The sequence below is a fragment of the Narcine bancroftii genome, chromosome 4 (genome assembly GCF_036971445.1).
Source record: "Narcine bancroftii isolate sNarBan1 chromosome 4, sNarBan1.hap1, whole genome shotgun sequence".
NCBI classification, from domain to species: domain Eukaryota; kingdom Metazoa; phylum Chordata; class Chondrichthyes; order Torpediniformes; family Narcinidae; genus Narcine; species Narcine bancroftii.
In genome coordinates this window covers 225,086,701-225,107,175 of record NC_091472.1, presented here as the reverse complement: position 1 = coordinate 225,107,175, position 20,475 = coordinate 225,086,701, and the positions used below count along the sequence as shown (strand labels likewise).

General features: G+C 39.8%; 1 protein-coding gene across 6 annotated transcripts in view; it reads left to right on the top strand.

Moving 5' to 3' along the window:
* nbeal1 (neurobeachin-like 1) overlaps window positions 1-19,448 on the top strand; it is a 353,839-nt gene extending 334,391 nt beyond the window's left edge. For 4 of the 6 annotated variants that reach the window (XM_069934130.1, XM_069934131.1, XM_069934129.1 and 1 more), the window contains 4 exons: window positions 2,172-2,320; window positions 5,206-5,341; window positions 7,198-7,319; window positions 7,593-10,464. In XM_069934130.1, coding sequence (XP_069790231.1) covers window positions 2,172-2,320; window positions 5,206-5,341; window positions 7,198-7,302 — 390 coding nt within the window. In that variant the 3' untranslated portion in view covers window positions 7,303-7,319; window positions 7,593-10,464. Of the gene's footprint in view, window positions 1-2,171; window positions 2,321-5,205; window positions 5,342-5,742; window positions 5,849-7,197; window positions 7,320-7,592; window positions 10,465-10,657; window positions 10,773-19,061 lie in introns of those variants that run through there. The other 2 variants (XR_011356411.1, XR_011356412.1) reach the window with 2 other exon arrangements.
* Window positions 19,449-20,475: the final 1,027 nt, after the last annotated feature.

The following is a 20,475-nucleotide window of genomic DNA, read 5'->3' as shown; positions in this document are numbered from 1 at the left end:
CTTCTATGTCCTACATTGTATATTTGGAACTCTGTTTTAGAACTTAACACAAATTAATTAAATGTGTTTTCATATTGCTTTGAATGATGTGCGTGTTTTATGTATGAAATGATTCAGTGAATTTCTTTTAAAAAAAATTCTTTTGTTAAATATTTGGGGATTTAAAAGCATAGTGGGCATCTATATATATAAAAAAGCAATAATGTTGTGAAAGCAGATTATTATGATTTGATTTGAACAATGTTTGAGCACCTCACCCTCACAAACCAACATTAATCCTGTACATTTTACCTGGGTATGTGTAACGTTGCTGAGTTCCTATAGTTACCTAGTTGGGCTGGAATCTGCAAATGATCCAGTCTCCTGTTCTTCCCCTGTATATGTGAAGAGCCATGAGAAACGCACTGTGAAACAGTATCTCATTACATCTGAGTCCCAGCAAAGAAACTGAAGGTGAAACTTGAGATTGTCATCGTACTAATACTTTGGCTTCTAGAAATCTGAAATTAAAAATAGAATGATGGGAATATTGAAATTTGTGTTAAGAGAAACAGAGTTAATGTTCAAGGTCAAGGATCCAAAATCAGAAAAATTAATCAAAATTTATAATAGTGAGATAGACAATCCTTTTTGACCTGCATATTCACATCTTAATAGAACAAATTCCACTTTGAATGACTATCCAAACGGCATTAATGTTTTTGTGTAATTACAATTTGAACAGCTTTTCTCCATGATCTATCCTTCTTTCCCCTAACCTTTCACTGGTACCTCTCATCCCTCTACAAGCTCACTCCATTTGAATTTGTTGCAGTGTCTCAGTAGAGGCGGAAGCCAGGGGAATTTCTGATGCTTCCTCAGCCAGATGGCATTGTGAGAGGCAAGTAGTGCCTCATGAACCTAACTGAATTTTTCAGATTGATGATGGTAGAATGGTGTACACGGATTTTAAGAAGGTGCTGCATAAGATTCCCATGATAGGTTCATAGAAATTCATGAGGCATGGGAAACTTGGCTGAATGGATTTGGAATTGGATTGCCCACATAAGGCAGAGGGTGGTAGTAGGCGGAGGTCGGTGACTAGTGACGTTTCACAGGGATCTTTTTTGGGACCCTGCACTTTGTGATCTTTATAAATGACTTGGATGAGGAAATGGAGGGATGGGTTCCTACGTTTACAGATGACACAAAAATTGGAGATGTGGATAGTGTAGAGAGCTGCTGTAGGTTACAGTGGGATATAGACCGGACGCAGAGTTGGTAGAGAAGCAGCAGAAGGTAAAGTACATGGTTAACGGCAGGATTCTTAATAGTGTGGAGGAAAAGGGGGATCTTGGGGTTCAAGTCTTTGAATCTCTCAAAGGTTGCCACGCTGGTTGGTAGGGTGGTTAAGAATGTGTACAGTGTGCTGGCCTTCAATAGTTGGGAGATTATGTTCAAGGGCAGTCCTATAAAACTCTGGTTAGACCATTCTGAGACTATTGTGTTCAGTTCTGGTCACCTCATTATAGGAAGGAGATGGAAGCTTTAGAGAGGGTGCAGAGGTGATTTACCATGATGTTACCTGGATTAGAGAATGACTTGTGAGGAAAGGTTTAGTGAGCCAGGGCTTTTCTCTTGGGAGCAATGGAGGTCGAAAAGCAACTTAATAGACATATGTAAGGTTATGAGGGTGAGGGCCATAGATCGCATGGACAGTGACCACCTTTTCCCCAGGGTGGCCATAGCCAATATCAGAATACATTTGTTTAAGATGAGTGGAAGAAAGTTTAGGGGAGATGTCAAAGAAGTTTTTTTTAAACATAAAGTGGTGGGTACCTGCTTGGGATAGTGGTGGAGACTCAAATAATCGGAAATATGAATAGAAGCAAAATAAGGAGTATTGGACTGTGAGGGAGAGAAGGATGGATTGATCGAGGAATAGATTTATATCGGTTGGCACAACATTGCAGGCCAAAGGGCCTGCACTTTGTTGTTTTACATTCATGCACCTACTGAAAAAAACTGAGGTGTAATTACAGTGCAAGCCTCTTGTTTCCACTTATTAGTTCCTAAAATACGAACAGAGAAACAAAATCTAAAATTCAGTGTTGAATTTGAATACTATTCTTCCTATAATTTGTTAGAGGGGATGCCTTCACTCATAATTACTTGTGACCCCTTTTCTGCAGGACAAGAATGCTCTTCATCTGTACTCTGTGAATGGCAAGCATTTGACAAGTGAGACTATAATGGAACAAATATCTGACATGTGTGTCAGCGGAGAACATATTGTGCTGGGCAGTGTGGAGGGATTTCTGTGCATCAGGGATTTGTACAGGTGAGAATAATGTTGGTAACCATTGAGATTGGTGTCTCGAATCAATGTCAAGCTTATTTAGTGTATCGGTGGTGGTTAAGTATTATTGCACCTAATCATTAGGCATTTTTAAGCAGCAGCACCTGGGACCCAGGTGCAATTACTGGAGCAAAAGTGCTTCTAGCCTGGCGATTTAAGGGGGATCCTGCCCCCATGATGACGCAGCAAATGACACGTCACGCACTTGGGAACTATCGGTAAGTTTCCCCCGCCCAACACCCCCGTCGTTCCCCATCCACTGTCAATCACCACCTTTCCCCAAGCAACGTTCCGCTGCCGCAAACGTTGAGCTGTCACAACCGGAGTGGCATTCACAGCAGTGGCAGTTCGCAGGCCATCATTCTTCCCCCCCCACCTCTCAAACTGATCGTGGCACCTCCCCAGCCCTACCCCAGGCCAGGCCTATTGTGATGGAACATTCATGTATGCCCTGCTGGATTTTAAGCACTGAGGGAGAGGAAATAATTGTTCTGAGTTTAAGTTATTAGAGCCTGGAAATTAGTTCAGGCCATGAAGCAGAAATCATTCACATGGAGGTTGTAATGGTTACTGTAGAGATTATATCTGCTTCCATTTGCTGTTTCAATTCCTTTCATTTGCTTTGCCTTTTAACATGTAAAGTTTGCAAGCACCATTTTCTTTTTCCCTCACCCATTTTAGTGAGTCATACCGTCAGTTCATCTGTGCAGCAATCAATCAGTGCCTTGATTACCATCTACCCTCCAAAACGTTCAAGATTGTATACCTAAAATGGATGGGGGGGGGGAGGGGGGGTGGCTTGGGAGGAGGGGGGGGGGGAGAAAAAGTCACTAAATGTGTGAAAAAGAAAAAGTGTATATCATGGCTAATGTGATTTATGGTGTGAAAAATAAAAAAATTTTTAAAAAAAAAGATTGTAGGTTAATTTGGGTGAAATTGGGCTATAATCAGCTTGTACTGTGCTGTTAATGAAAATGTTTTAAAAAATTTACGATTTAGCAAGAAAGCAGGCTCTTTGTCCCACTAAGTCTGTGCTGACCATCAGGCACCTGCCCTTTTACTCTTAATTTCACTCTAAACCACTTCATTCTCCCAAATTTCTACCATGCAGCTCAATATCACAGGCAATTTTGAGTGACCAATACACCCCTCTATTAAGCTACATTGAATGTGGGAGGAAATCAAATCAAAATTAAACAATGTTTTTTTTTACTCCTCCCAATTTTTATTTTAATCAAGTTGATTGTATCTAGTGTGACAGGACCAAATTTGCTGCGCTGCTTTGGTGGGCAAGATCAGTTGGCAGTCATTTAAAAATTAGGTGGTGGGAATTTCTTGCAATCTCTCAAATTCTCTGCCAGTGATGGGGTGTGGGGAAACTGCATCAGTGGATGTATAAGAGGTCAATACATTTTTGAAAGATCAGGGATTTGAGGGATGGGGTGGATCACCCATGATCAACTTGAATGGCAGGGTAGTCTAAAGGGGAAAGGGTACCCTACCACTCCTACTTTCTTGTGTGCTTAGAAGTCGTAAAGAAACAACACAGAAATAGACCCTGAAGAACAGAGTCCTCGCCCACCATCAACCCCATTTAGCACTAAACCAACCTTGAGGAATATTCTCTCCATATTTCCATAAATGCACCCCAGATTTCTCCACTTGTCTCCATGCTTGAGGCAACTTACATTGATTAGTCAATGCATCTACCAACCTGCACATCTTTGGCGCTTATGGGGGGAATACAGGGAGAGCATGCAAACTTCACACACATCAGCACCGATTGTAAGGATTGAACGCATGCCTCTGTGCTGTTCACTTTTCTTGAGGTGTTATTCAGCACTCAGCAAGATGCTTGTTTCAACTGTCTATATATCTTTAATATTTAATAAAAAGGTAGTTCCCTCATCATTACATGGCTATTGCTCAGACCTTTCAACCTCTGCAACGACTTCTAATATTGACTACAACTTGCATCAAATAGATCAGGACAGCACAGGAACATGCCCACTATGTTTGCACTGACCATGATACCAATCCAATTACTCCAATCTGCCTGTACGTAGTGTGTAATCTAATTCATGGATCTTTCTAAATGCCTCTCAAACATCACTATAATATCTGCTTCCATCACCACCCCTGGCAATACTTTCTAGATACCTAGCTTTCTGTTAGTATTTTACATAGGGGAAAAGCTCTGACTGTCCACCATAATTTTGTACACTTTTATCAGATTACCCCTCAGCCTCCGATGCTCCAATCGAAACACTCTCTGTCCAATCTCTCTCTCCCTCTCTCTCTGTAGCTGATGCACTCCAATCTTGGAACCATCCTGGAGAATCTCTTTTGTATCCTCTCCGAAGTTTCACTGCACTCTTAACTGTACCGTGACTTGCCAATTTGTGCACTCTGTACCAACCAGTGAAGGCAAGGATATCACCCACTGCTCTTAACACCCTTATGCCCTTGTGTTGCCATTTTCAGTGAGCTATGGATTGCATTCTGCAATCCCATTGTACATCAGTGTTCCTGCCGTATTCTGTGTACTTTCTTTGTGCATTCCACCTCCTAAAATACATCACCTCACACTTGACCAGATTAAATTTCATCAGTCAATTCTACACCCAAATTTCCAACTGATCTTCATCCTACTGTATTCTCTGATGCCCTTCCTTGCTATCCACACCACTGATTTTCATTTCATCTTTTAACTTACTAAACTGATCACCTAAAGAATAATTATTTGGTTGTAAATTGTTTTAGCCAATCCCAATGTCACGAAAGGTGCTCTTTAACTGCAAGCCAATTTTTTCTGTTTTATTTCTTGTAACTTGTTGAGAAATTAACATTTTTACATTTAATTTCAGCCTGAAGCTCAGTAATGCTCCACTGTCAATGAGGCTGCCAATTTATTGTGTGTCCATCACCAAGGAGAACAGCCACATCCTCGTGGGACTGGAGGACGGTAAACTCATCATCGTGGGAGTGGGCAAGCCAGCTGAGGTAAAGAGCAAGGTCATGAACCTCATCTACAAGACCAGTGGAAAGCTCTCATCTGCCTTTCCTATCCCAGCTCAGCCTTGAGTTACCCAGCCAGCTCTTGAACCAATGCAACCAATTTGAGTTTCCAACTTCAAGCAAGGGATCAGGGGAGTGGAAGTAATCAGTGTTTATTGTGTACAGATCCAGTGAAAGTCTTGCTCGCAACACCGAGTAGGCAGGATGAAGGCTTGGGCCCAAAACACTGTTTACCTTTTACTTCCTGTGGATGTTGCGTGACCTGCTGAGTTTCTCCAGCATGTTTGTGTATTACACTAGACCCCAGCATCTGCAGACTTTCTTGTTTAACAGGATGACAGATTTCTTTTTCAGAGCCCCCTTTATATATTGACACGTTGTTTTAGGAAGAAAACGGTGCAAGAGAGAGATGAATGAGCAAAGCAAGAGAGGAAGGGGAGGCTGAATGTAAAGAACTACCTCATTGTGTTTAATGAAATTGTTAACATAAAGGTAAAGGTTCCATTACTGTCACAAAATACTAAATTTAAAATGTAACATACATGAAATTCTTTAACTTTGTCTACCGTTAGGAAGACAGAGGCCCCACTTTGTCAAGCGCCCTTCACAGAAATATAAAATCTACCTGAATGTTTATCTCAATTAGAAAATACAATGAAAAACAAATCCTCAATCATGATTTCAAGTTGGTTGGAAGTGTAAGGCAGATATATTCAGAAGATGTATTCAGCTGTCAATTTTTTTTAATGTTAGAAGCCGCATAATCATTTACATAGGTGCTAGGTTGATGCATAAAACTTCACATAATTACAGCATGATACCGTAACATTCTCTGAATGGCCATTTCAAAAGTGGTGTGTTTCCCTTTTATACTTGTGTCTATAATATTCATTATTCTGACTCTGAATGTAGTCACATTTTTTAAGCTTCCTTTTACAGTAAAACGCCTAGTATCTGCACCTATGGGGATTGATAGATGTCGGATAGATTATTTTCTGGTTTCTTGAGACTTGCTCTTACAATGCCTAACTACCTCACCTGCATTAAGAATAAACAGTTTAAAAGACAAAAATACTAGACTGTACTTACACTGAACAAAATTCACTTATGTGAATATATATAAACCTTAAAGCATTTTACTTTATTTTCAATCATATTCATTCAAAACATTTAACAATCGCTGCATCTGCAGGTTCCTCCCCCTCCACGGAGCCGCCCAAATGACAAACAATGACATTATAGATAATTAACCCACCCCCCTCCCCCAAGAAGGGATAAGGAGAAACTTTAAGACAGTTATCCCAACGGTGAGCGGCAACAACCAACTCTTCACTCTGGGTGACACCATTTTATTCAAACAGCTGGTACGAGCAAAGCACAACCAAAGCTATTGGCTGAATACATGCTCCCATCTTCCCCAAAGGTTTATGTGTTACTTCAGAGAACATTAACATTTTTTACCTATTATTTTATTCTTACTTATTTTTAATTTTTTTTTTAATTCCTTTTTTTTTTGCTGGTTGCTTGAATTCCAGATACCAGGGGTTTTACTGTAGTATCTTACTAGATTTGTACACTGAAGAACCGGAAACTTTGACTTTGGGATCTGCATTTTTCCAAGAATCTTGTCAAGCAGGTGCACTGTGGTTGTTCAGTCTTACTGCTTGTTGTAAAATGGCAGTAGCCCTTTATTGACTTAATGTAGAGGGAAATTAGCCAGACAAGGGTAGGCATTGGCCTGCCACTCATTTTTACTTTTTGCTGAATCAAACTGACTCAATTCTTTAACCAATGATATTTTTTCCCCTCTTTTTCTTTTGTTTTCTTCCTTCCATGAACAGATGCGATCTGGACAGATTTCCCGGAAGTTCTGGGGTTCAAGCAAACGTCTGAATCAGATTTCTTCTGGTGAAACAGAGTATAACCCTCAAAGCGAACTCAAATGACAGGACAAATGGGAAAGGTAGGGGGCTTCCCGTTTGCAATAGCTGATCGTTCCTGTTTTCTTTTCCAACCTATCATCTGAATGAGACAAATGCAGTGGATTAGTGTGGCAAAAATTTGCATTCCTCTGTGGTCAGTCATGGATAGAAATGCAATTTCTTTGCACCCAAAAAAGATTGCTGTTGCTTCTGTGCAAAGGGGCTACTCTCTCACTTTCTCTGCAGATGTTTTTTTTTAAAAGGATGAAAAAATACTAACAGTTTTTTTTAAAAATATCTTCAATACTTTTAAGAACCAGTTGAGAAGAAAAGATCCCGAATGGACCTTTTGAACATTAAGGGCACTGAAAGATTGTTGGTTAAACGCCACCAAACAGAAAGCTTCTCCCATTGGTCTCGCTCTCTGGAACAGAAGATGTAACATATAAACCTGGAGACTGTTTCCTGTTGTGGCTGCCTGGTGCTGGTTTGAAATGCTGCTGAGATTAATGTTTCTCTTCGCTCAGTGCAATGGGTTTTAATCTATAAGTGTTTGGAAAAACTACCTGCACACATTTGAGATGTGATAGATAAATGCATCAAAATGGTTTATTCTTTCTTACCCACATCTCCCCTACTTTACTGGGTGTGTTTCATGTGAATCAAGCACAATACTTCGAGGTGACATTCTTGGAGAGGCTCTCTTCCATTGTTCTTGTCAAAATTATTGAACTACTCCAAATGCCTCTATTTCGCTACCGTACTGTTTTCTCTGTGCACTTTATATTGTAAACATAATTTATGGAATCAAAATTTGTATTTAATTTGTTTCAACTTGCTATTCCTTTTAAAAATGCAAACCAATTTTATAGCTGCTTGCCCATGGGGACCAGTGCAGGATTTAAATGTTGATTAAATCGGCCAGTCTTTTCCCATTCCTCCTGCCTGCCCCAAACTGCCTCACTGGCTTACCTCCTAATAAACAGAATTATAATTAACAAGGAAGAGAAATGTAGGGAGAGGGTGGATCTCAATAGGAAATCATGCATTAAAAGTGCATTCTGCTGATATCCTACTATAGGACCTCAATACCTGTACTACGATTCTATATGGCAGACCAGGCTTCACAGGCAAATTTGTAATCTATTTTGATGGCAAGCAACGTTCCTGTCAGGTTCTCCAAGTTTAAAAGATCATTTCTGTTAGTCAGTACATGGTATACATGTGAGATATTGGAGATTGCATTTGTTACGGTTTCCATACCACTTTAATAACGTAAGAAAAGCTGAAGAAAATGACAAGGTGGAAGAAAAGTAAGAAAGAGTTCTTGGGGAAAATCAAAGTATACCTCGGGTACAATTTGTTGGTGGACCTGTGAATTGCAAAGAATTTTCTTTTGTGTTAGTGGGAGCTAACTAGTGTTAGTCTCCTGTGAAGTCAGCTTTAAGGTTTCAATTGGTATTGCAGCCTTGGGAGCAGTTCAAAGGAGAATGTGATCATGGAATTTTGAGGAGAAAGTAGGAATATGATACATATTCGTGACATTTTTGTAACAGTTTACAAAAGATTAATGTTTTATTTGTAAACAATCAAGTATTTAACAAAGAATTTGATAAGGAGCTAAATTCCTACAAAAATTGATCAATATGAATTGAAGAGACAGATATGACTTTTATTAAGGAGCCAATAAAGGACTAAATCCATTTCATATTAAACTAATAATCTTGTTATTACTGATATGAAAAATGCAGAAATATTTTGGATCAGATGTATATTGTAATTGGATTTATCTTGATTTAAGTAGCTTGTGTGACCAATCCCTTCTGCCATTTGCTGCTGTCGTTAGTCACCGTTTTTAAAAGCAGTAAATTGCATTTGCAGAGTGCCATTATCATGGAAAAAATGCCAAACTTTCATTTCCAACTGACTCAGGGCTAGGTTCACTCTTTGGCTTGTGAGATTGTGGCATTAAGGACAAATATTTGTGATGAAATACAATTGCATGTTTCCCTTTTGTATGACCAATTATTTGTTTTTCAAGCTTGAAGTGAGAATCCTGATTCGTTCCTTATTTTGTGTATGCAAAAATGTCTCAAATGGGTTATCTTTAGTGTTCCTGCTCATGCATTTAACAAAGTTGTGAATTAATTAGCTGTCAGTGAGATGGAGTTTTGTGTACCTGTAATTGCTCGGACACCTGGGGAAAGTTTGTCGGGTTGCAAATGCAGCAATCCAGTCGGTCTATGCAAATGTTGGGATCAAAACATTTTCTTACGAGAACTATTTTGTTTTATGGCAATAACATGGGTTATTAAGGCTCGTGTAATCTCGCTATACTTCTGTTGACCTGACTCACTGTACCGTATTAGCTGATGTGCTAATGGTCTATTGCAATGTTCAACCATGTTTGTGCCTAGCTTGCAGCAAACCTAAACTGAAGTTTCATGCAACTGCAAGAGGTTTTCTATGAGAAAGTATGAAGGTTAAATCAGTGCCAGAATAAGCGTTCAGTTTGGGATTTACCTAGCGAAATGTCAACTACAATTGATTGATATGAATATATATAAATTGTATTTTAAGGAGCTATTGAAAGTAATATAAATGAGTAAGAGACTGAGATTTTTATAGATTTTTTCAATACTGCTTTGGCATTTTACTGCGGAAATACTAGTTTTTCATGTCTGTTCATTTTGGGGAATGTTTTATGCCAAATGGGATGATTCAGTGCTTTAAAGAATGTCTCAGTTTGTAATCTGACTTGTGTTAGTGGACAATGTATAATATTGATGTTATTCAATGCTTTTTAAAGGAAGGATTCTGTCTATTATGTTTTTCCACCTTTTGTGCAGTGCTCAGGAGTGACAAATTCTAACTTTTATTTTAGATTATCTTGTAATTTAACAACACTTCTGTGTTTATATATATTTGCTGATTTGTTTATACATGTATAGTGTGATTGTTAAAAAGTTTTCTTTTTGCACTTCTAAGGTACTGCAGATTGTAAAATTTGATGCTCTGATGTACACATTATCTGTACATAACAAATTTATCACTAGCTTTGTATTTGGAGCCAAGAGGCAATAAAGATGGGATAATTGGGGTGTGGTGTTTGTTTTGTGTAAATATTAACACCAAGGACTGTAGTGGCATTTTTGCACCAAATAATAAAAAAAAATTAAAAGTAAATAGAGTTCTTTATTGGAAAGAAGAGCATTTTCCACAAACCGAGAGAAAGACGTGATCTGAACTCAATGAAACAGTCCGCAACTGGAACAGCAGGATAAATGCAATGATGTAAAAATATAAAGTCATGAGGCGTTTCATAACGACATGGACCACTGGTGATTAGATTCAAAATCTATATTTCTGTGCATTGCAGTGAATCTAATATCTCAGCCTGAACATGGGCACCATAAAGCAACAAGATGATAAAGGATCTGTGCATGATAGTCCATCATATGGCACAATATGTATGGTTCAAGGCAAGTTTAAAGGTAAATACAGTCCAAGTGTTTTCATGTTTCTTTACTATTTCACCCAGCAACTTTGTAATCCAGGAAAGCTGGGTTGTTCCTTCTTTGCTGTGCCACTCCAATGCTTGTGATTGCTCTAGGTTTTCTTTTGTGGATAAACACCTAGACAATCTGATTTGTCAGGTTTGTCTCAAAAGGTGATCTACTTCAGCCATTCTCAGCCTTTTTTTGGCAATGGTCCCCCTTAATACTTTGCTCAAAGTTTATGGGCCCACTCCCCTGCAGAGCAGTCGAGTTTAGTTGGTTTCTTCCATACTTCTCTCCTACTGACAACATAAAATAGATAAAAACATTTTATGATTTCAGTCCATCTCCCCCCCACCCCCAAAGTAATGCAGCTTCCAGGGCCTCCATTGAGAATAGTTGATTAAGGTAAATCTCAAGGTAAAATTGTTGAGGTAAGATTCATGATTTGGCCTCTATTTTAATTGAAAGGATATTGGTCTTCCAGAATATAAAAACTGCCTCCTCCCAAATTTAACCACCGTTCTGATGAGAGCAATTTTTTAACTTGACAAAGCTTGTTTTGAGCTTGTCTAAAAGTCTTGCCTTTGTGCAGATCCTTTCAAAACCATAGGATGTTCCAAAGTAGTTCACAGCCAGTGAAATGTATCAGAGAAACATTTTACATGGAAAGATAATGACCACTGCATTCTAAGAAATGTGGCAGCCAATATGTTTCAGATTCATTGTCAGAATACATACATGACATCCTGAGATTGTTTTTCCTGCTGGCGGGGCAGAAACACCACTTATTGGTAGTGCAAAAATAAGGTTACATACACAACATGCACGTAATTAAGAAATGTAAACAGATAAAATATGTAAACAAATTGTTCAATACAGAGAGAATAAAGAAAAAATCAATAAAGTGCAAAAGTCAGAATCCTGAAATGAGTCCCTGATTGAGTTTGTTGTGATGGGGTAGCAGCTGTTTCATATTCCTACAAGAAAAAATATTGCCTGAGGCATAAAGGTGAACCTTGCTTTCCTCCTTTATATCAAACTTTAACTCGTAAAAAGAATATCTCCTTGAGCCTTACCTCTCTAGGTTATGCACTCAAGTCCATGGTGTGTGCTTGACCATTGCAGCATGTCTACACCATCAGACCCCTAATTAGAGACTCATTTAAGATAGTTAATTGCCTATTTGGGACCTTTTTTCTGCACTCGTTCAGTCATGTTGTTTATATTTCTTTATTTGTTGACATATCTCTCTTTTGTCTGCATTTCTTTTTCTTGAGCCCAGTTTACTCTACCAATAAGTAGAGATTCTGCCTCACTTGCAGGAAAAACAATTACACGTTTGTGACGAATTATATTTTATATTATATATCAATATCTTTTAAAGGAGATAAATTCTGGCAGGTTTTTTTTAGTGTTGGTCACATACAAACACTTCAATGCCAGAGCTCTGTTCAAGCCAGACAGTCCAAGCCCCGAATGCCTTTGCACAAACTTTGAAGAATGGCTATAAGCAGAGCCGGTTTTAAGCCTATTTGATCAAATTGGGCCCCACGCCTCAAGGGGGTCCCGCGCACGTGTTTGAGCCCAGGCCTTGAGCAGAGAACACTGTGACGGACTTCATTTAAACTTGTATTATAGGCCTTATAAACTGAGGGATTTGTCAGTGAACTTGTGAAGTTATTACCCTTAATTGATCGTATTATCTCAGTGAAATATTTTTAGGAAATATGTCTTTGATTAAACTACTGGCTATAGGCCTCCTTTGTCTCGCTAGCCAAAAATTTCATGCTTCGTATTCATTTGATCCAGTAAGATAGATGTATTCCGGAGCTGATGAAGCATCTCTTATTATTATCAGGATCAAAACAGGTTATAGGCTAATCAATAAGAGAACTTGTACTTTAATATGAGATTGAGATAGCGTCATGCTAGCCTGGGGCCTAGCCTATGGCCTAGGCTTAAGCAGTTAGCCTGAACGTAAATAGCCTAGGCCTAAGCGTAGAATTTCTGACAATGTTAGCAATTGTAGATTGAATTGGTGAGGATATTCGGGCCTTGTAAAGATGAATAACCCCCGAAGTTAGGTTAGTTTAAGTTGATCTTTATTATGCTAGGTCGTTGTGGGGATTATAGCCTACATCTTTATGAGCTGGTTTACAAGGTTATTCAGCTATAGGGGCCTGTACTGTACATCTCGGGGTTATTCATCTTTACAAGATCCGGATATTCTTAGTAAGGCTGTCTCTGCCATTGTTTCATAATTTTGCAGTGGTTTGATTGAGTATCAAAATAATACTAGGCTACTGTTACTAACTATACTATTGCACTGCCAGGGCTTAATATAAACTATTTCATGCTTTTGGTGATTTGGAACAGGTGCAGTTTAGCTTAACCATGTGGAAATTGTTTTCTTTGGGGGCGAATTTCATCCATTACATGCATCAGTTTTTCCGCCGATTCTCTAGCCAAATATCTAGCGACAAACTAGCGCTAAACAAAATGGCAAAATTAAAGTGCATCTCCCCGTTCTGGAATGTGACCTTAACTAACATAACCATTACTAAAAAAAGGCAATTCTTATCTTATTCGAAGTTGTCGTCATTCAACAAATCCAGAATCGGTCGCTTGTTTTGCTGTTCTGTGGCGTTCACAAGTTGAGAGTTGGGTGTGTTGTTCCAAGGTCAGCAGCTGACATTGGAACAATGTAAAGCTAACAAGCAAAATGATGTGGGATTGACCTTGGTTTCTTGCATTGAACCAACGACGATGACAACATTGTTCCACTGTTGGAACAATGTAAACCTGGGAATTATAGGCCCGTGAGTCTGACGTCTGTGGTGGGCAAGTTGTTGGAAAGTGTTCTGAGGGATGGTATTTACAAATATTTGGAAGTACAGGGATTGATAGAGACTAATCAGCATTGTTTTGTCAGGGGTAGATCATGCTTGACAAATCTGATTGAGTTTTTCGAGGGGGTTACAAAAAAGGTTGATGAAGGGAAAGCTGTGGATGTTGTCTATTTAGACTTTAGTAAAACTTTTGACAAAGTTCCCCACAGGAGGTTAGGAAAAAAGGTGGAGGCATTAGGTATAAATAAGGAAGAAGTGAAATGGATTCAGCAATGGTTGTATGGGAGGTGTCAGAGAGTAGTGGTAGAAAATTGTTTGTCCAATTGGAGGCCGGTAACTAGTGGAGTTCCTCAGGGATCGGTCCTGGGTCCACTATTGTTTGTTATATATATTAACGATCTGGAAGTAGGGGTGGAGAATTGGATAAGCAAGTTTGCGGATGATAAAAAGATTGGTGGTATTGTGGACAGTGAGGAAAATTACCGTAGATTAAAAGGTGATTTAGGAAGGCTGGAGGTGTGGGCTGAGAAATGGTTGATGGAATTTAATACAGACAAGTGTGAGGTGTTACATTTTGGAAAGGCAAATCTAAATAGGTCATATGCATTAAATTGTAGGCTATTGAGATGTGTCTTGGCGAGTCTGTTGTCTATCTCATTGTCGATCCTTGCATCTGATGAAATGGTGCAGCCGAGATAGGTAAACTGGTTGACCGTTTTGAGTTTTGTGTGCCCGATGGAGATGTGGGGGGGGCTGGTAGTCATGGTGGGGAGCTGGCTGATGGAGGACCTCAGTTTTCTTCAGGCTGACTTCCAGGCCAAACATTTTGGCAGTTTCCGCAAAGCAGGACGTCAAGCGCTGAAGAGCTGGCTCTGAATGGGCAACTAAAGCGGCATCATCTGCAAAGAGTAGTTCACGGACAAGTTTCTCTTGTGTCTTGGTGTGAGCTTGCAGGCGCCTCAGATTGAAGAGACTGCTATCCGTGCGGTACCGGATGTAAACAGCGTCTTCATTGTTGGGGTCTTTCATGGCTTGGTTCAGCATCATGCTGAAGAAGATTGAAAAGAGGGTTGGTGCCAGAACACAGCCTTGCTTCACGCCATTGTTAATGGAGAAGGGTTCAGAGAGCTCATTGCTGTATCTGACCCGACCTTGTTGGTTTTCGTGCAGTTGGATAATCATGTTGAGGAACTTTGGGGGACATCCGATGTGCTCTTGTATTTGCCAAAGCCCTTTCCTGCTCACGGTGTCGAAGGCTTCGGTGAGGTCAACAAAGGTGATGTAGAGTCCTTTGTTTTGTTCTCTGCACTTTTCTTGGAGCTGTCTGAGGGCAAAGACCATGTCAGTGGTTCCTCTGTTTGCGCGAAAGCCGCACTGTGATTCTGGGAGAATATTCTCGGCGACACTAGGTATTATTCTATTTAGTAGAATCCTAGCGAAGATTTTGCCTGCAATGGAGAGCAACGTGATTCCCCTGTAGCACCTTTGGAAGACGACACAAAAGAGTCTGGAAAAACAACCAACTGAAAAACCTCACAAAGATAAGCGTATACAGAGCTGTTGTCATACCCACACTCCTGTTCGGCTCCGAATCATGGGTCCTCTACTGGCACCACCTACGGCTCCTAGAACGCTTCCACCAGCGTTGTCTCCACTCCATCCTCAACATCCATTGGTGCGCTTACAACCCTAACGTCGAAATACTCGAGATGGCAGAGGTCGACAGCATCGAGTCCACGCTGCTGAAGATCCAGCTGCGCTGGATGGGTCACGTCTCCAGAATGGAGGACCATCGCCTTCCCAAGATCGTGTTATATGGCGAGCTCTCCACTGGCCACCGTGACAGAGGTGCACCAAAGAAAAGGTACAAGGACTGCCTCAAGAAATCTCTTGGTGCCTGCCACATTGACCACCGCCAGTGGGCTGATAACGCCTCAAACCGTGCATCTTGGCGCCTCACAGTTTGGCGGGCAGCAACCTCCTTTGAAGAAGACCACAGAGCCCACCTCACTGACAAAAGGCAAAGGAGGAAAAACCCAACACCCAACCCCAACCAACCAATTTTCCCTTGCAAACGCTGCAATCGTGTCTGCCTGTCCCGCATCGGACTTGTCAGCCACAAACGAGCCTGCAGCTGACGTGGACTTTTTACCCCCTCCATAAATCTTCGTCCGCGAAGCCAAGCCAAAGAATTGAGATGTGTAGAGCAACAAAAGGATTTAGGAGTTATGGTAAATAGTACCCTCAAGGCTGATACTCAGGTAGATGGTGTGGTGAAGAAGGCATTTGAAATGTTGGCCTTCATAAATCGGAGTATTGAATTCAAGAGTAGAGAGGTTATGATGAAATTGTACAAGGCATTGTTGAGGCCAAATTTGGAGTGCTGTGTACAGTTTTGGTCACCAAATTATAGGAAAGATATAAACAAAATAGAGAGAGTGCAGAGAAGGTTCACGAGAATGTTGACAGGATTTCAAGGTTTGAGTACAGGGAAAGGTTGTGCAGACTAGGGCTTTTTTCTCTGGAGCGTAGAAGATTGAGGGGGGACTTGATAGAGGTGTTTAAGATTTTAAAAGGGACAGACAGAGTAAATGTGGATAGGCTTTTTCAATTAAGAGAGGGGGAGATTCAAACTAGAGGGCGTGGTTTAAGATTGAAGGGGGAAAATTATAAGGGGAACAGGAGCGGAAATTTATTTACGCAAAGGGTGGTAGGGATGTGGAATGAGCTTCCGGCAGATGTGGTTGAGGCAGGATCATTGGTTACATTTAAGGAAAGACTGGATAGTTACATGGAGAGGAGAGGACTGGAGGGATATGGACCCGGTGCTGGTCAGTGGGACTAGGAGGGTGGGGATTTGTTATGGCATGGACTAGTAGGGCCGAACTGGCCTGTTCTGTGCTGTAAGTGGTTATATGGTTATGGTTATATGTTATCAGGGATGTCAAGCCCACCTCACTGACAAAAGGCAAAGGAGGAAAAACCCAACACCCAACCCCAACCAACCTATTTTCCGCTGCAACCATGTCTGCCTGTCCCGCATCGGACTTGTCAGCCACAAACGAGCCTGCAGCTGACGTGGACATTTACCCCCTCCATAAATCTTCGTCCGCGAAGCCAAGCCAAAGAAGAAGATATGTTATCAGGGATGTCAAGTCCAATTTTATAACAAATTGCTAACGTCAAGTTTTTTGTGTTATTTTAAGTCTAAACATTTTAAAATATACTTCTTTTACTTTTTTACCTTAGAAATATAACCCAGAGAACTAGCAGCTTAAAATTTGTATGTCATTTTACATGGCAAGCACAAGCAGAGATAGAGACAAATGGTGTAAGTATTTAAGTGGCAACCAGAAACGAGCACTGGCCAAGGCTAAGGTAGCTGAAAATATAAAAAAGGTGCTATCACAAAATTCCTTGTCACTCCATCTTTGAAGTGCCCATGTATTGAGGATGAAGCAAACAAAAACAATTCAGAAAATGACAATACAGCCTTTACAGTTGATGAATACAATGGTGAAATTGATAACGTTAGAAAAGGATGAAGCAGCTGTGAATCAAATTGAAGACTATCTCAATACACCAGAAGATGGTGTCAAAGCGGAAAGTCCACTTATAGCCAAAAAAGACCAAGCCCAAACATCACGCAATGATGGATCATCCATGAGTACAGTTGTAATTAACATTTATGATGACCCAGCCAACTGGCCAGCATGTATACATCAAAATGTAAGAGATTATTTAACAATGAAAGGTCCTCCTATTCAAGTGAACAACTTTCCATGAAATGAAATGGGATTGTGTTTTTCAAAGTTTCACTGTAAGGGGAAACTCTCAAATGGGAAGTGTGTTGAAAGACCTTGGATTATATATTCTCAGTGTCTGCTGATAGAATTTATTGCTTTTATTGTAAACTTTTTAGTAAGAACACAACCAGTGCATTATCAACAAGTATTCAACAACTGGTCTAAACTTCATACAAGGTTATGTGAGCTTGAAAATTCTAAAAACCATTTGGAAGCCACATGGAGTTTCTGGGAGTTACACCAAAGACTTTGTAGTGGACAGACAATTGACAAATAACTTGAAATAATTGTCAATGAACTTGCAAAGCACTGGCAACAAGTATTCAAAAGGCTAGTAGCAATAGCGCAGTTTCTTGCTGAGAGAAATCTAGCATTAAGAGGAACAGAGGAAAAAGTTGGTAATGAGAGTGTACACAATGGAAACTTTTTAGGCCTTGTTGAGCTGTTTGGAAAGTTTGCCCCTGTTGTTGAAGAACATTTGTAAAAAGGCAAAACCCACGAAATTCGTAATCACTATTTAGGAAAAGATACTCAGAATGAGCTACTAGAATTATGGCTACAGTTGTTTTGAATGAGATACTGAAACATGTAAAAGCAGCTAAGTACTACGCCATAATTTTAGACTGCACACCTGAATTGAGTCACCAAGAGCAGGTATGTGTCTGATGGTAACTTGGCTTCTTCAGGTGTTTATGGACATTTCATAAAGTTTATGCAAGTTGAAAGTAGCACAGGAGAAGATTTATATAAAACATTATTTAACACACTGAAGGAATTAAATTTAGAGGTGAAAGATATTCGAGGCCAAGGCTATGACAACGGTAGCAACATGAAAGGTCACACATCTGGAGTACAGAACGACTGTTGAAGGATAATTCAAGAGTTTTCTTTGTACTCTGTGCACGTCACAATTATAACCTTTTACTCAGAGATGTAGCCAAGTGTCCAGATGCTATTACATTTTTTGGGATCTTGCAAAGGATCTACATATTATTCTCAGCATCAACTAAGAGGTGGGCAGTTTTTAACAAACATGTACCCGGGTTATCAGTGAAACCCTTGAGCAACACAAGGTGGGAGTGTCAGATTGATAGTGTTAAAGCTATTTGTTATCAGGTTGGAGAAGTATATGATGCACTTGTGGAAATATCAGAGATTACAGATGAGCCCAAGGTAAAAGCAGAAGCTGAATCTTTAGCAAAAGACTACAAATGTTTAGTTTCTTTGATATTTTGGCATGGAGTACTTTTTAAAGTTAACTATGTAAGCAAGGAACTACAAGGTGAAACAAAGGACATTGATGAAGGCATGGAGTCATTTGAAAAACTATTATCATGGCTAAGAATTTATAGAGAGGCGATTTTAATGATGTCCGAATAGACGCAAATGAATTGGCTGAAGCTGTTGAATTACCATTGGAGTTTAGACAATTTCAAGAAAAAAAACTACATAGAAGGAAGAGAATCTTTTCATATGAGGCAAAAGATCAAGGTTTAGATGATTCAAAAGAAGGATACAGAGTTCAGTGCTTCAGCTTAGTGCGAGACAAAGCTATTCAATCTTTAGAGTCTAGATTTAAGCAGCTTAAAAGCCATGTAAAATTATTTGGATTTTTAAATAACTTTCAGAGCTTACAAAAGGCGGAAATAAGGAAACACACAGCAGACCTTGAAGCAGCTTGAACTGACAGCATACTAAAACAGAGCACTGATGGAGGGTGAGTTACTGAAACAACTCAAGATGTGGATGGTTATCTGTTGGCCGAAGAACTTGAAGCTCTGAAAACTTTTCTTCCCTTCAGTGTCGTTAAGCCTCAAGCTCTGTTTGAATACCTGGTAGTAAACAATCGATTCACAGCATTTCCTAATGTTTTTATTGCTTTGAGGATTTACTTAACAATGTCCGTAACAGTCACATCGGGCGAAAGAAGTTTTTCAAAACTAAAACTGATTAAAACAATTTCACAAGAGAGACTAAACAATTTGGCGATGCTATCTCTAGAAAATGACATTACTAAGACCATTGACTTTGAAATTATTTTGAAAGATTTTGCAAATAAAAAAGCCAGAAGAGTCTGTTTCTAAAAGACCTGTGCATAAACAGTATGTCTGTAATTGTCTTAAAAAATTAAAACTTTCATATTGTCTTTCAATATTTAGTATATCAAGCATTTAATGCTTTTTGGCTAAGACTGGCATACTACATGAAATATAAAACATCTATTTCAACTTTTGTAGAGTAGAGGCCCCGCTATCAATTTTCTAATTGGACCCCACAATTCCTAGCACCGGCCCTGCCTATAAGGACTTCACAAGTAGGTGTTAATTGGACATGCTGTGGGGTAATAGATTATTGTGTTTTGGAAAGCAACAGATGAACAAACTTGGAAGATTAGGTTTGGAGCCGCAGTCTGTCTGAGTGCAGTTGGCTGTTCTAAGAGTCCTGTGGGTTTCTCTGAGAAAGAGGGGGGAAAAAATCAGTTCTACAGTTCAGCAGCAGCAGCTGGGACTGGAATAGGACAAGCTGGCAAACTTGTGGACAAACATTATTTTGAAGATGGCTTGTGAGTTCTCAGTTCAACCTGGTCAAAGCCCTGTGGTCCATACAAAAGGAGAGGACTGGCTGCATTGTGTTTCACTTGAAATAAGTGAAACAGAAAGGAACTCTGTGCTGACCTGAAAGAAAGAGGGTATCACCTGGAAAACCGTGATTGGGCAAGTTTCCTCAGCAAGACACTGAAGTGGGTGATCGGAAGTAATCAGTTGTGGGTGTCCAACAACCAACAAATCTCCCTCTGAAAACCAACAAGAACCTTCCTGAGTGGTAACCAGTTACCTTTCAAGCACCAAAGTCTGGTGAACTTTATAAATGTTAAATTCTGTGCACAGTATAAGAATTGCCTGATAACAGTGAACTTGGAGGAGTGAGATTGGACTATGAACCAAAGAACATTTCTGAACTTATGCACACATTACATACATATGCACTTAGTATTAGAAGGGGGTTAAGTTAATAGTAATAAGTTAAAGTTTGACCCTGTTT